At 39.1% G+C, this 15,614-nt stretch overlaps 1 protein-coding gene across 9 annotated transcripts in view; it reads right to left on the minus strand.

The window, feature by feature from the left end:
* Window positions 1-15,614, minus strand: part of LOC120421903 (DNA-binding protein D-ETS-3) — a 121,436-nt gene that overhangs the window by 72,467 nt on the left and 33,355 nt on the right. Inside the window, exon 1 of one of the 9 annotated variants that reach the window (XM_039585204.2) lies at window positions 4,417-6,364. The exons of 5 other annotated variants lie outside the window; for them this stretch is intronic. In XM_039585204.2, coding sequence (XP_039441138.1) covers window positions 4,417-4,501 — 85 coding nt within the window. In that variant the 5' untranslated portion in view covers window positions 4,502-6,364. Of the gene's footprint in view, window positions 1-4,416; window positions 6,365-15,614 lie in introns of those variants that run through there. 3 more of the 9 variants (XM_039585205.2, XM_039585206.2, XM_039585207.2) reach the window with 3 other exon arrangements.

Consider the following 15,614-nt stretch of genomic DNA (forward strand, 5'->3'; position numbering starts at 1 on the left):
ATCATTTTTGATGTCTACCCGTCGTTGCTACTACGTTATTGACTAGGTTCTCATAAAATTGGTCTATGGACCACACATCTGTTCATCAAAAGTAGGAACCAATCATTACCACTTCGCATTTTTTAAAGGCCCCTATCATGCTGATCAATCACGGCGCCGGAGTGGTAAGACATGGGGAAGTGGATGGGAATGTTAGTCCGATACTTGAGTGGAGTCCGCTAAATCGGCTGCGTCTCCGACAAAGTATCACGTGGGTTTTTAGGGGTTAGTAAGATGGGTATTAGGTTAGGATTCACCGTGGTAGGAGATGCGACCACGACCAATGTGTTATCGGATAACATTTTAAAAGTCTTAGGCCGTCGGCTGCGGAAAGATACAATGTTAATTATTTAACAGGTTGTTTAATCGAACGCGTGCCAACCGAGCAATAGTGCTACTGATGCTTTAACTGCTAGTTGGAATGAATTCGAAAGAAAACAGGACATCGCGTTAACTTATGTGATGAAATTAAAACAATAACTTAGACCAGGCCTGCCCAAAGTCCGGCCCGCGGGCCGGATCCGGCCCGTGAAGCCATTTCATCCGGCCCGCGACGGCTTTTTTGAAAGTTATCTTTGTGTTTTATTGTTAGAATCAAGATATACTTTTTACTTTTTTCAACCTTTATGAAATATTAGTTTCGGCCCGCCACTGCTTCAGAAAAATCAGATATGGCCCGCAGGACCGTAAGGTTGGGCACCTCTGAATTAGACGAACTAAACCGGCGTGCCTTCCGATCAACGATGAAAAAAGAAGAACTTATTTTATCACTGATAATAAGAATAAAAGGGCGATGCAAATCAACCGCGAGGTCCCGTTACTAGCAATCGAATCCTAGAGCGATACAAAATAAAGAAACAAAAATGTGTATGCACACAAATCTTTATGGTGAACCGCCTTTCATTTTCAAAAAAATGTGATCATCACTCTAAAATGCTCTGTATTTGGTACAATTTAACGAATTTCTGCACCAAATTGAATCAGCGTACGCCAGTTCTACCCTTATAAGAGCACTGGAGGAATATTTGATCCAAATCAAATGTGTCTCAAATTGTGAAGCTATTATTGACCTCCTGGTTGACAATCATTGAATAAGGCGTCATCCATAAAGTATGTCACGCTCTAGGGGGGGAGGGGGTTGTCTGAGCAAGTGTGACATTGCATGTTAAAAATATAGGAAAAGCGTGACAAAGGGGGAGAGAGGGGGGGGGTAAATTTTGGCTGATTTTTGCGTGACGTACTTTATGGATGAAGCCTAATGATTAAGTATATCTGGCAAAAAATTGGTCCAATTAATTTCTTAGTTAAATTAGAGGTTATAAGATGATTATACAGCAATTCCCCACGAAAACAGCATGGAAAAAAAAGAAAGTTCTCGGATCGGGCTCAAAATTTTTCTGGGGGTTCTCTGGCCGAAATAATTTTCCCGTATTTTTTTGTTTGGCCATTAGGGTGACCTACGCCGTGTTAGGGTGGTCTGAAAAATTGCCATCTTCGTCGATATTCGCAAAAACCATTTTTTTTTCGAAAAATCATAATTCTCGCCAATTTAACCGATTTCAATTGTCTTATACGCAAATGAAAGGTGATAAGTTGCGTCTTTCAATTATGAAAATTTTTGTACCCTGACATGTATAGGTCATCGCTGAAATTTTAAAATTATATTATAATTAAAATTCAATTAAATTGATTTTTTGCCGATTTCGTCATTTTCCGGTTTTTGCGCGCGGTGCGTCGAAAAACACGGATTTTATTTTCAAAACATCATATCTCGGAATCCTGTTAATGAACTCCTCCCATTTTTTAGTATGTTACGTATAAATGTTCGAGAAATCCGATTAAAAATATTTCCAGACATAGGCTCTTTGGTCCAGACACCGTCAAAACGGCATTTTAATGTTTCATACGCCCTTTTTATTTGTTAGGCTAGATTTTTGAAACTTCTTATTATTTTTCTTTGAAAGACCAACTTATCACCTTTCATTTGCGTATATGACAATTGAAATCGGTTGAAATGGCGAGGAGTTATGATTTTCCGAAAAGAGTTTTTTTTTTCGAAAATCGACGAAAATAGCAATTTTTCAGACCACCCTAACACGGCGTAGGTCACCCCAATGGCCAAACAAAAAAATACGGGTCTAATTTTTTCGGCCAGGGAACCCCCAGAAAAATTTTGATCCGAGCACTTTTGTTTTTTCCATGCTGTTTTCGTTGTGAATTGGTCGGATGATGGATCCGGACATTGTTTACATACATTTAAGTGAGATCCGGCTACAAAAAAGTACAGAAATATCACTTAAGTGGCCAGAACTCGATACAGGGTTACCAGATCTTCAAAGTTTTAGACTCGTTGGAAAGGTCTTTCAATTACCTAACTAACGATGTATAACATAATGATGTTTGGTTCAGTTTACTGTCATTTATTCAACATCCAAAAATATGCGAAAACACATTTTTATACATAACGTTTGAACTACTTATCAAAACTTCAAACATTTCAATAGCACCGTATGGGACCCTAAACCAAGTCGAATGCAACTGGTTTGGTCAAAATCGGTTCAGTTTTCGATTCTGAGTCGATATGTATACATCAAGGTGGGTTTTCGAGCTTTAAATAAAAAGTTCAATTTTAGAGCAGGATTATAGCCTTACCTCAGTGAGGAAGGCAAAACATATCTGGAGTGTTTTTTTGGAGGTATTCAAGTATAATTTAAGTTTTTAAACAGATTCTTCAAACCGGGGACTCCACAGCATTACTCAAAAACTCAGTTCAAATGTTTAGTTTCCAGATAAACTTTGTAAAGAAATATTAAAGTTTACACAAACATTTCTAACGAGGTAATACATTTGAACGTTCATGTCACATTGCTTTGAAAATAATAATAATTTGCTAATCTATTTCGTAAATTTTGCGTGTTACATTTAAGAAATTTATTTATGGAAAATCGTCACTGACATTTCTAAAAGACAAAGAATTGCAAGTTTCTGCTCGTTCGTTGGAGTCCAAAAACTTGAAGAGCACCCAAACCTCTTTCTACTCCAAGGAACCTTCCACCCAGGGTTCGAACTGCCGACCTTTGAATTGCGAGTCCAACTGCCGCCAGCGATTCCACCGGAGCAGGCTTAGTTTGGTGTGTTGTTTGTCTTTTTATAGCAGGGAGACGACTCCCACACCTGAAATGACTAAACAGCTTAACAACAACCAAGGCCGGGACCGACGTTTACTTCCTCATCTGATAGAAGGTTGGAGCAGATGGGAACCGAACCCATCATCCTCATAAAGATATTGGGTTTTTAAAATATCGATTTTTAACAGTAATTTTGAAAAGCTTTGAGAAAAATTCAAACCTATTCCGAATTTGCATGACAAATTTTTGAATGGTTCAAAAATTATCTTTGAAAATTTATCTTTGAAATACAATAAAAAATGAGATTTCATCAAGTTTACGACAATGCTAGAATTTGCAATGTTTTTCGGATTTCCATCACTTTCTTTTTCTCAGAGGGCACATAGGGGAACTATACCCTTTCTCAGCCTGTTTCTATTATCGGCCTATCAGCACTTTGAACATGAATTAAAGCTTTCATAAAGTGTTTTTGATTGTTCTGAAGCAATAAATAGGTTTCGAAACTCACTAGGTTTTTTTGGCCAAATTTTCCCTAGTTTTTGTTTGATTGCATTTGAAGAACCTTCTGTTACCAAGCGACTAATGGAAAGGAAATAGTTGCAAGGAACACCAAATCTCTATGAACCAGCCATTCACACAAGTTGTAAAATTATTATTTCGGAAAATAAATTGAATTGAATTGAAAAGTAATAAATAACTCAAATAAAAGTGAGCAAGCAACTCTCCTTTGTTGATACATCTGAAAATGTGATTTAATAGCGGAAAACGGCAAAAGAGATGAGAATTGGTCGAACGGCTTAGTGTGATTAAAATGGGTATATTTCCCCTTATTGGGATGTCCGTGACTTGCCCCGGTAGGGTTACTGAGCCCAAATCCAAAATATGAGCTTAATTGGACGTAACAGTAGCTGGTGCTCCACTCTTGAACATTAAACGGGATTAACCCCGTAAAAAGAGATTTTACCGCGATGTGCGACTCATTATGCCCTATCTAAATTCACTTAATTTAGAAACGGCTGGGATGGGGTTATTTACAATCAACTTAGTAAACTTGCTGGGCTGATATAGGTTGATATGATATGATTCCTTTTCATGGATTAAAATTAGGATTTTTTTATCAAACTAATTTATAAATTGTTGTTGTAATTTTCGTTTTGAATAAACAAGTTTGTTCTTTCAGTCATCCGTGTATTTAACGATAAATTAAAAAGCTTCAACATTAATACTACTTATCAACAGTTATAATTACCAGCAAGTAACATTGAAAAGTTACCGAATGTTCCTCCGGAACTGGTCCGATTCAGATAATCGGGTGAGCTTTTTATGTCAATCATAATTTTGCCGGTGGTGTTTGTATCGTCGAGACTGCTCTCTCGTGGCTTTCCAGTTTTTAGGCGAATTTTGAAGGCCGTTTCCTCGAACCGCGCCGTTTTCAAAGACCTTTGTTTGTTCTACCGATATTTTCAGCTATGAGAAATTGTCACTCTCTTTTCGTTCAATCACAACTCACTAACTCACTCACGGACATTGCTTATTATATTTCCACTTGCGCGGCGACGACGACCACCGGCCACACTTCCGGCGTATATTTCACTTTCACTTGCCCGGAAACCCCGCGCGCGCTCGAATCAATAGTTGTGACCTCCCCACGTCTCTGCACTAAAGAAGAAGAGGAAAAACAATCGAAATTATTCACTCCTTTTTTCTCCGTGTCCGGCCGCGCGCCGTCTGTCCCGTGGCGTGCGCGCCAAGAAGTTGACAAAAAACGCGTCGAGAACAATCAATTCCGGCTGCTCGCGCACTCTGTTGCTCCCAAAGGCCCGCTATCGGGTAGTGTCGTCCAGCGTCGTACGGTGCCCACCGGTTGATGGTCCCCGGGACGGGTGCAAAAATTCCTCCACACAAGCACGTCCTCCCCTTGCGGATTGTGGCTTGGGGAAACCGGGAATTATTTATTTAGGGGGCAACCGTTCGTCCGGGTCCGGGAAGTTGCACTCTTCTCTGGTTCCGAAAACAATAGACCGCAGCCCGGTCCGGTGTCGACTGGTGTCGGGGTGACGCAGAAAAAAAGGTCACCAAAAGTGTGCGTTTGTGTATTTGTGTGTGGCTGTGTATCGGAAGAGGAAAAGGAACGGGAAAAGTGACGATCGGAACCGGTTAACGTTACCGGACACCTCTATTTCCGGACACTGTTATTCATCCACACTGTGCGGGAGCGCGCGCTGCACACAACACAAATCTCCTGCTTGCCGTCTCGCTCTCAGCAGGCTTTGGCACCACCAGGCTGCTTGGATTGTGGGGGGTTTGGCCACAACCGACGACGACGACGGCTCCTGTTGCAATGGCCGTTTGCAGCGTCTGTATTGGTGTGTCGTGTGGGGAGCAAGGTGGTGCGGGAAGCGACCTCCGGATCTCGGTGGGGGACCACACAGACACACTCTCACGGTCGCCACAGGAATGATAGCGCGACTACACGTACATCCGGGGTCTTTTCATCGCACAGCAGCTGTTTCTGGTTCCGACACCACTACTACAGTAGAGGGCGCACACAATGGCTACTGGGATGCGAACTTTTTTTATTTTCAGATTTTGCTCTGCCCAATGGCTCCTTCGATGTTTCCCCGGTCTGGCCAGCGGTGGTTTCACTGGTCACCGATATCGGTTCTGCACATTTGCATAAAAACCAGTTGAGCGTAAATTCCGACTTTTGAGCTATATCCGGTGATTGGAAAACTATTAAATCGTATCCGGATGAGCGGCGATTCTTTCCGTCCGGTGAAACTGCACAACCACGGTACGATGAGCGACTTGCCAACAAACAATCCGCCGGAACAACTATCGCTTCCTTACGATCTCACGGTCGCGGAAGTTTTTCTCGTGTGCGGAGGTGATCCCAAAACGTGTGTGATGTGCCGTAGCGCGCGGTGACAACTAAATTGCGTTCCGTGTGTGTGATAAAACAAAAATCCTTATCCGCCGCTTATTTCCCCTTCGCACATTGTGCGACTGGCTAACTGTGTGAGTGTGTGTATAAATCGACACAATCGCCAATCTGGCCAACGACGGCGACGGCATCGACACCCGAAAACAAAAACAACAACAACAACATACATCGACACCCTCCTACGACGACGGAGCCGACAGAAACTATCCGCTCTTCACGATTTAATTCCTCTTTTTTGTTGGTCCTCGTCGTGCGCCCTTGCAAAGGGAAATGTTTTACAGCAAGGATAATTGGGGCCCCGACTGTAGTTGAGTCCTTGCAGTGGGAGAGCAAGCGAGAGCAGCCCACCCCGAGAGCGAGAGAGGGAGAGCGTGGAAACGGGAGAAAGCGCGACTGCGAGAACGTTATCCTTGGCGCATCAACTCCGTTCGTCTGTGTGTTGGTGCGAATCAAGGAAGGCGGAGCTATAAATAGTCCCTAGCAACCACCAATCGTGCAGTGTTTGCTGCGGTGCAAGTGTATGAGTCGCACAGGACCGGGAACGGCGTGCGTGCTGCATACTTTCAAGGGGCAAACGCTGTGACACGGGACGAACACGAGTCTGGTTGAAGGATTGCGCGGAAAAGAGACGGATCCTGGAACCACTTCCTTTTTCCTTCCTCTTCCCTTTCATATCAAGGATATTTGTCATTACACGATAGAGGAGACAGACAGACAGAGGCAGGAAGAAAGCGTTTTTTGTGGTGGTCTTTTGGGCGCGCAACAGTGTGTTTCTCACTTTTTGCAAACCTGATGGTTCCCGGGAGCAGAGCAAGTGGACAAAGTTTTCTATTTTATTAAAAATACAAGAAAAGCCCGGTTACTAATTCAATACACGAAAAACCCGGTGACCGGGTTGGGTTGCGAGAGTTGGAGTTGCGAGTCCTCGCCTTGGGGCAGTTTGTTGTCGACTGAGGACAGATTGCTGGCGGCAAATAACTTTTATGCGAGCCGAAGAGAAACACACGGATCGACCGACCGAACCGGGTTGTCGTCGGTGGACGGACATGGTGCGATAAGGAGGAACAACTGTGCTGAGTTTGGTTAGCTGGGTGAGAAGTCTTGAAGGATTTTTATTATTATTATTGAGTGGGTTGCTAAAAGAGTGCAGCTCAGAGTTACTTAGAGTCACGTGTGGAGCCGGTTGGTGGACACGTGGTGTAGAACGGAAGAAAATCAAATTTACTGCTGGTCAACACAAGTCCAAGTGATGAAAGCTGGAAACAAACTGGTTGATTCAATTAACTCCGAAACTGTGCTTCTAAAATAAGATTGAATAGTTTTCCCATTTTTTTTTTTTTGTAAATCTTGAAAGTGTAGAATTTGATTGGTTACTAGTTCCTCTTTTGAAAAGTAATTTTGCCTCAATTTAAGTTGAAATTGTGACATATCATAGGAAAAGATGTAAATTTACTTTTTTAGATGTAAAATTACATATTTTTATGGCATAAAAAAAACATTTCCATGCATATAACTATGTTTTTTTTTTACTCTGTATACAGAAGTATACTTTCACAAAGTGCGAAATAGCTTAGTCAATAGAAACCAAACAAGAGTCCATATTTTTTCATGGGAATTAGTTTCCTTTTTAACATCTGAAAATTCAACTTTTTTCATATGTTTCAATAATTTTCTAAATAACACTTTTGCTTTAAAAAAATGTTTCGCAAACTATCAAGCAAACCTGAATATGGATGATTTTTCAGTCAAGAATAAACATAAAAATCAAAAATATTGTTAATTACTCACAATTCATGGTTTACGAATATAAAACGAATTTACAGAATCATATTTAATTATGAAAAATAAAAAAGATGCTATAATTACTTCGTATTTCATTTGAAATTTTACGTCGATTTCAATTAAATCAATTTTTCAAAGCAAGCTTTTTAAAGATAAATTTTGGGGATACATTAGAAACAATACAAAAAGAAAACAAACATAACCTCAATCTTTTCTGAATCAGAAACAAAAATCCAACGATCCTGTATATTTTTAATTTTTCTGATAGCAAAAGGTATGGAAATATAAACTAGAAATGGATTTATTTTGTATTTTTTATTTTGCTTTAACTATGTTACTCACTTTTATCTAAAAACTCAAGCCAGGGGTGTATCTCCTCAAATTTTAAATTTTTCTTATCACCGTAATCTGGATTTATACGATGAGTGCCGAAAAAGCCCAATTATTTCAACAAGTTGCATACCGGGCGAATCTTTATTCTGGCAGACACTTAAAAAATCTGGCATTCCCAGATTTATCTGGCAACCTGGCAACCCTGATCAGGGGTGACATTGCGTCTGGGGTGGGATTGGGTCATATGAAAATAGAGTACTCTGAGTGCGTACGTATTGCGTGTACGTACGCAAAAATAATGTGAGGTTAAATTTTGTCAGCCAGCAAAATCAAATGGTGCGCTAGTATGCGTACGCGAATCGTCATAAAGCTCTATGTTGAAATTTGTATGAACCAATTTCGCCCCTTAGACCCAATGTCAACCCTGATGACGATACAATATATTTTTTCAAATATGAAAAACACCTTCGGTGTGATAAGATTGCATATTAATGTTGGTTTAAACTAACTTGTATCTATAAAATCATGTCAGTGTCGTTTCACCCCTAGTTCGTGTTTAAATAAAGTTCAGTAATAAGAGCTGTTGATGCTTTTTTAATCCTTTTTCTTCAATAATCAGCCTTAAACAACAAAAACGTTGTAAAATATATACAGTTATCATTGAATCATGAAAAAAATCAATCACTCTAAATCCAACAATTTTCTCTTACCCAATTACTGTTTGACTGTTTGTTATGTCATTCTAAATTGACTTTACGATTCCGATTCCCTACCGCTGGAACAATCGCGCTCGAAATGCCCTCCAAATTACCGGCACACTTTCCGCGCCCGAGTTCCCACGATTACCGACTTTCGGCACAGACAATCACAAGTCAATGAGTCAATTCGCCAAAGGGTCTGGAACTCGAACAAAGGGACGAAAGTGGCACAACACTTGAAATCATTATCTCTTTTCTCCCCCTCCCAGAAACGATCGACACACTATCCTTTTGCACCCCTACTTGGCTTGGTGTGTGATTTGGCAGCAGTGCAGCGTATAAATAATAATCAAGTCGGTAATCGGGTAGCACACGTACGAACACACATACAAACACACGCAGGCACACGCGAGATTCCGGAAGCGGAAAGATAGTGCACAACATTCATCAACGGCAAAAAATGGGATGCTCAAAAGTTTAAATTGTTTCGATAGAGCCTAGTGTGCGTTTTCTTCTACAATTTTTGAACATCTCTAAAATAAGGAATACAATGGGAAGGGTGTTAATGGTTCACCCTTCGTTCGAAAGCTGCTTTTTATGGTACGTTAAAGGCACAGTTAACATAAGTTACTAATCGACTAGACAACAAAACAATTGCCATTTCATCATCAAATTTCGAACTTTGAATCGGCATTGTTGACTCTGCACAATTGGAAAAAATGGGAATTAAAGGAAAAGTCCCACCCTTGCGTTGAACAATATGAATTGAAATGTTACGAATTAAGGAGTTCATAAGGATTAATATTTATTTATAATCATGTTTAGCGATACAATTTCATGACTTTGTTATTTTTCAACCACAGTGACTTAAGACTACATTTCAGTTAAAGTCACCTTAAGTAAATATACAACAAAGTTGCTATATTGTTTTTTTTTTGTCTTTTAACGGTGCACATCAACCAGAGCTTTTGCACCCAGATTTTTGTAACAGGCATTTTAGTATCTTCAAAACTACGGGAATTTTTATTCATCCCCTAAGCTACTATTTCTATAAAGATTTACAACAAAATTTGAAAATATTTATGATCAAATTATTTCAGGATTGGGTCCGTCAATTCAAAAATTTTAGTTGGTGCTGTGTACCCTTAATTTTCAAGGATATTTTGAAGGGAGACGAAAACATTAAAAAAATGGTGTGTCCTTGATTAAGTAAATAATACTTTAATAAATCTTCCTATTTATTCAGGAAGACCATTACAGTACAAAATATTATTCATATTAATTTATCAAGAGCGTTTAAAATATTTATGTTTTCTAAATTTATGAATCATTGATTCCATTTACAATAGTGAACTAATAAATGAGGGACGACCTCGAAAAGCTAGTTTATCACCACATATTATTTTATATGAATATAACTCAATTATCCTTCCTAGTTCAAAAGATGATTGCGGTAATTTTTTTATGTTCGCAATTTTTGAAATTTGGAATATTCAATGAAAATTGCATGCAGATAAAATTACTGTTTTTTAATTAAAAACTGTTTTATTTACAAAATATTAAATGTTGAAAGAAATTGAACAAAATTATCGAAATCAGTCCGATAAAAAAACGGCTCGATAGCGATGATAATTCAAACAGTTAAAGTGCAATACGCAATCGAATCAAAGCAAGTCTGCTGCCTGCCCGCGAGCGGAACACGTGGCTGGGCGCGCGCTGGTGTCATTCATACGTCACCGTTGGTCACGTGCTAAATTATGTTAGTTGATTATTCGGAGAATTTATTGCCACTGCCGGCAAAGCAGGAGGCCGCGACGACGTGAAAAATATGCTCACTTTGCTTCCCGTCGAGTGGAAAACCGTCGGCTTGCTGCGACTGCGATGATGTTTTGTTTGGGCAGTTTTTATCCGCAAAATAAGCAGAACTTTGGCTTGTTGTCGTTCCCCCGTTCACGGCCTACTGAACCCATCGTCCCCTGCTGGCGTTTATTAAATGGCGCCTTGTGCCACGTTTTCTCAAAATTTTTAATTAAATCATTACAGAGATTATGTCACTTTTGCTCATTTTGTTCTGCCAACACCTTGCACATTTGCAAACCGTCCGTGGCACGAATTAGGGGAGAACCAGCCATTTTCATCAGCAAAATTGGTGAAAATTGCTATCAAAGCTAAGCCTGCTGACAATTGGCACTTTCCCCCTAAATGACTAAATCACTGTAGGTTGAGTGTCAACACCCTAGTCTCTCGTGATGAGATTTAGCATCACCCACCGTCGGGAAGTGAAGAACGATCCAACTATTCCGTATGAGCGAATCATCTTTTGGGTGGGAAAAATAAGCCAGAATCGGTGAAAGTGAAAAAGTGCGCGAACAGGAGTCAGAGCAGGAGCATGAGAGAAGCTAATGCGATAATGCGAAAATAATGGAACGCCCGCTGGTGAGAAGTGTTTTCCCAAAGTATTATCTCAATGACACTCGAGAGGGAAAGACTAGCTGAGCTGAAATTAATCGTCTGTTTACGGTGCTTTTAGGGATCATAGGCCATCGTCATAGTTAGTTGGGCTGAAGTCGTAGCACTATGAAGTGAAGTGGAAACTTTACAGGGCGAGTAATCAGCAAAAGTCTGACGAAGTTAGTTTTTGAGTAAATTAAATAATTATGATTATAACCTTGCATGGTGTTATCAGACCTTTAAATTCCATTAATAATTTTTACACACATCTTGGCCAGGTTGTTGTCAATCGATCCTCTGGGTCTCGTTGGTCCCTTTTGAAAATCAGTATCGATACGATTTAGAACAAGATACAAAAAAGGTATTTTTTTAAAGAATACCCTTTATTTCAAATATTATAAAAAGAATATTGAGGAATCGATAAAGCTTTCTTACGTTATGGGCTGGGTGATGAATAGCGAGAATGCGTAACGTGATTTTCGAATGATCTCACTTTGTTTACATCTTTAAAGTAGGAGGCTGTTCAAGCACAAGCATGACTTTTTTCTTGCTTGTAAATGAGCTGTTTAATAATAAATAGTATGTGTTTTATTTTGTCTGGTTTTTGACATTTTTTGCTAAAAATTGTCGCGTTTCGATCGGTTAGAAGAGATTTTTGTACGGGTGACGAGGAACTGCGGCGAGAGTGTCATTCTGCGATGTCGCAGATAAATTCCCTGACTGATTTTGGAATCCTGCAGCTCTTCCTGGTCCAGCAAAAAAAAAAACATCGCTACTTCTAGCGAAGCTGATCCAACAAGCAGAGAAAATTTTCCCTAAACCAGGTTTTCAAACGGAATCAAACAATAAAGACAGTTTCTGGGTGGATACAACCGCATTGACTCCATAAACAACTTCCATTCATAATTATAAAAAATTACGATCTCGCTTTCAACTTTCATAAGATTTCATGACTTCAACTCTAGGTCCTCAAAAGCCACACATTTTTCATTAAAAAATAACAATTTTTAATGATCGATAACAATACTTTCTACTTTTAGCGAACAGTAAATTGGTTCCACTTTGACAGTTCAAAATTGAGACCGTTTTACGATCCACTATTCAGCACCCAGGTTATGGGCACTTTACTGCCCATGTTCGTATAAATGTCCCATATGAAAAAACAGCCTCCTGATTTCTAGAACAAAGCACTAAATGTTATAGGCTTTTCTGGAAGAGCACATGATTTTGAACCAAACTGCATCATTAACTCAAAAACGATGAAAATGCATATGGGACATTTATGCGATCATGGGCAGTTTAGTGATCTGACAAGCTGTTTTAGACTTTGGAAATTAAAAGTTTATTTAACAGATAATAACGCCGGGACCGTGGTGTAGGGGTAAGCGTGATTGCCTCTCACCCAGTCGGCCTGGGTTCGATCCCAGACGGTCCCGGTGGCATTTTTCGAGACGAGATTTGTCTGATCACGCCTTCCGTCGGACGGGAAGTAAATTTTGGCCCCGGACTAACCTAAAATAGGTTAGGTCGTTAGCTCAGTCCAGGTGTAGGAGTCGTCTCCCTGGGTCCTGCCTCGGTGGAGTCGCTGGTAGGCAGTTGGACTAACAATCCAAAGGTCGTCAGTTCGAATCCCGGGGTGGATGGAAGCTAAGGTGTAAAAAAAGGTTTGCAATTGCCTCAACAATCAAGTCTTCGGACACCTAGTTTCGAGTAGGAATCTCGCAATCGAGAACGCCAAGGCAATGCTGTAGAGCGAATAATTTGATTTTGATTTGATTAACTGATAACGGGCTACAACCGAATGTTGTTTTTTATTAAAAGTATTGAATAATTCTCTACGCAAATCGACTTTCGTAAGGGAAAACATGGGTATATAAAAAAATCCGATTTATCACTAAAAAAATATTTCCCAAAATATGTGTTTTTTTTAATCTGGAACAGATGGAGAGAATAAAATTTCTACCCTGACAAATAAAAAGAAATGAAAAAAAAAAAACTTCCTGCTAATTATTCTTTCTTTCTGAAAGTATCACATTTCTCCACCACCTAAAAAGCCATCTGAAAACAGATAAATCATCACACCTTCCCCGCACTTCTACGGCCATTCACCCTCCCCGAAATTTTCCCACCCAAAATTGCGTCGCCCAAAGTGACTTGCAGTGAAGTGTGGGATAGTTTTCCAGGCGCTTCAAACCCACAAACAACTTTATTTTCACCCCCTGCAGCGATTATCATCAACTCTCGACTCACCCTGGTCAAGTTTTGGCTGGTGGCATACGGTTTGCTCAGGGTGCCTCCCGACGACAATAAAAGGACGCGCGATGATCACGCGTGCGAAATTGATTCCACTGAGAGTTATCTCATCTATTTGAGAGGAGAAAAAAGCCAGCGTGTGTGAAGGCGTCGAGTAAAGTTTGAAAATCATAAATATTAAGTAACATATTTTCCACATCAAAACCTAACGAGGAATAAGATAAATGCCCGTCGTTGTCGCCGGGTGGCAAAGTTTCAATGGGAAAATGCTTAGCTGGGAGGGCGTCCAGATCGTCGCCGTTTATGCTTTATGTAATGGAGATTAGCAATAAAAAAGGAGGTGTTAAGCTCAAAGCAAATAAACAATAAATTTGTACTTCACTTAATATATCACAATACTTAGTGAATATGATTAAAATAACAGTTTTTTTCCACTGATTGTAAAAGAATATTTTAACATTGTTAAAATAATATCAGTGAACAGAAAAAAATACTGTTAAATATTAAGGTGAAACCATCCATAATTTTCATGAAAAATAATTCATAACTCAAAAGTGCTCTGTAATTTATTCAATTCAACCAGAATAAATCATCATGTGCTTTTCTGTCTGTCTGAATTTCTGTCTATGAAGAAATTTTTGTTTAAAAAACCGTCATCTGGGTGACATCGGGTGTTTGAGTGAGATTGGGTCATACACATTTCAGCATTTTTGTATGACCCAATCTCACCCCTAGACCCAATGTCACCCCTAATGACGGTATGGCTAAACATTTATAAATTTGTGTGACGTAGTCATTGCTAACCTGGTTGGCAATCATTTATCAATTTATTTTCGTTACGAAAAATAGGTACTGTCAATATTAATAATGATGTAAATGATACTATTTTATACAATTTTTAGAAGAAAATTTGTCAAAGCATTATATAAATTAATGATAAACACCTTCATAATCTAGGTTTAATTTGAGTCAATTTGGATAAATTACACCGACCAACAAAATTTCTGCGCAGGCTTAACTCGAGGGGAAGCATGAAGTTTGGGGTCCCCAGAAACACGTACACATTGATTTTTTCAAAAATAGTTAGAATGGTATTTCTCCAAAGTATGTATGGAGAATTAGTGCTGATCGCTACTTCCACATATTGCATGCAATTTTTGGAATGTATGCAACAGCGCCACGCTGCCCTAATTCTTCATACAAACTTTGGAGAAAAACCATTTTTTTAATTCTTTTGTCAAACTGTAAAAGTTTATTGCTGAAATAAACCAATTTATTTCTGGAATTATTTAAGAAAAGACAAATTCTCACCAGCTAAACTGTTATAAACTGAAATTCAGCTAAAGCATTTGATATCTTCTTTCCAATTTTACTGCCATCTGGTAACGGAATGGAAGAAAACGAAGCGAAAAAGCTCATTCCATGGCAACGCATGGAAATATTTCACATTAAAGCTCGGTGCTAGCGTTGGTAAGCTAGGGGAAAATAATCGAACGCACGGTCTAGGGTAGCGCTTTGAAGAGAGATCCCATACGTAGACGAGGATGAATAAATCTAGAGTTTTTTTAAAAGGTCCTATAATCATAAGAAAAAAATAGCTTATAGGACCTATTTATAAAAAATATAGAAATGATTTGATTTTAAGATTTCATTCATTTTAGAACAATTTCGTTTGGAGGTTAGTCTTGTTTTGTTTGAATTGTCCAATGTATTGAAAAGATTCATCATTGTCACGTTTTATACCAACATGTATTTAGTATGAAAGTAAATGAAGTAGGAGAATTTCATGTTAATTTGGTCCCATTTCCATGAAAATTACTGTCTCTCACTATTCAAACTTTTTTTTTCTAATCTATTGATTAGTTTATGATGATCAAACTTTGACAGTATTATTGTGCAGTGCTTAGCTTTCTGTTTCTATGATTTTTGTCCATAAATTGCAATGCAATAACGGTGAAGTAGTGGTTGCATATTACCCCCTCGGGT

This window comes from Culex pipiens, chromosome 3, assembly GCF_016801865.2.
Source record: "Culex pipiens pallens isolate TS chromosome 3, TS_CPP_V2, whole genome shotgun sequence".
Classification (NCBI taxonomy): domain Eukaryota; kingdom Metazoa; phylum Arthropoda; class Insecta; order Diptera; family Culicidae; genus Culex; species Culex pipiens.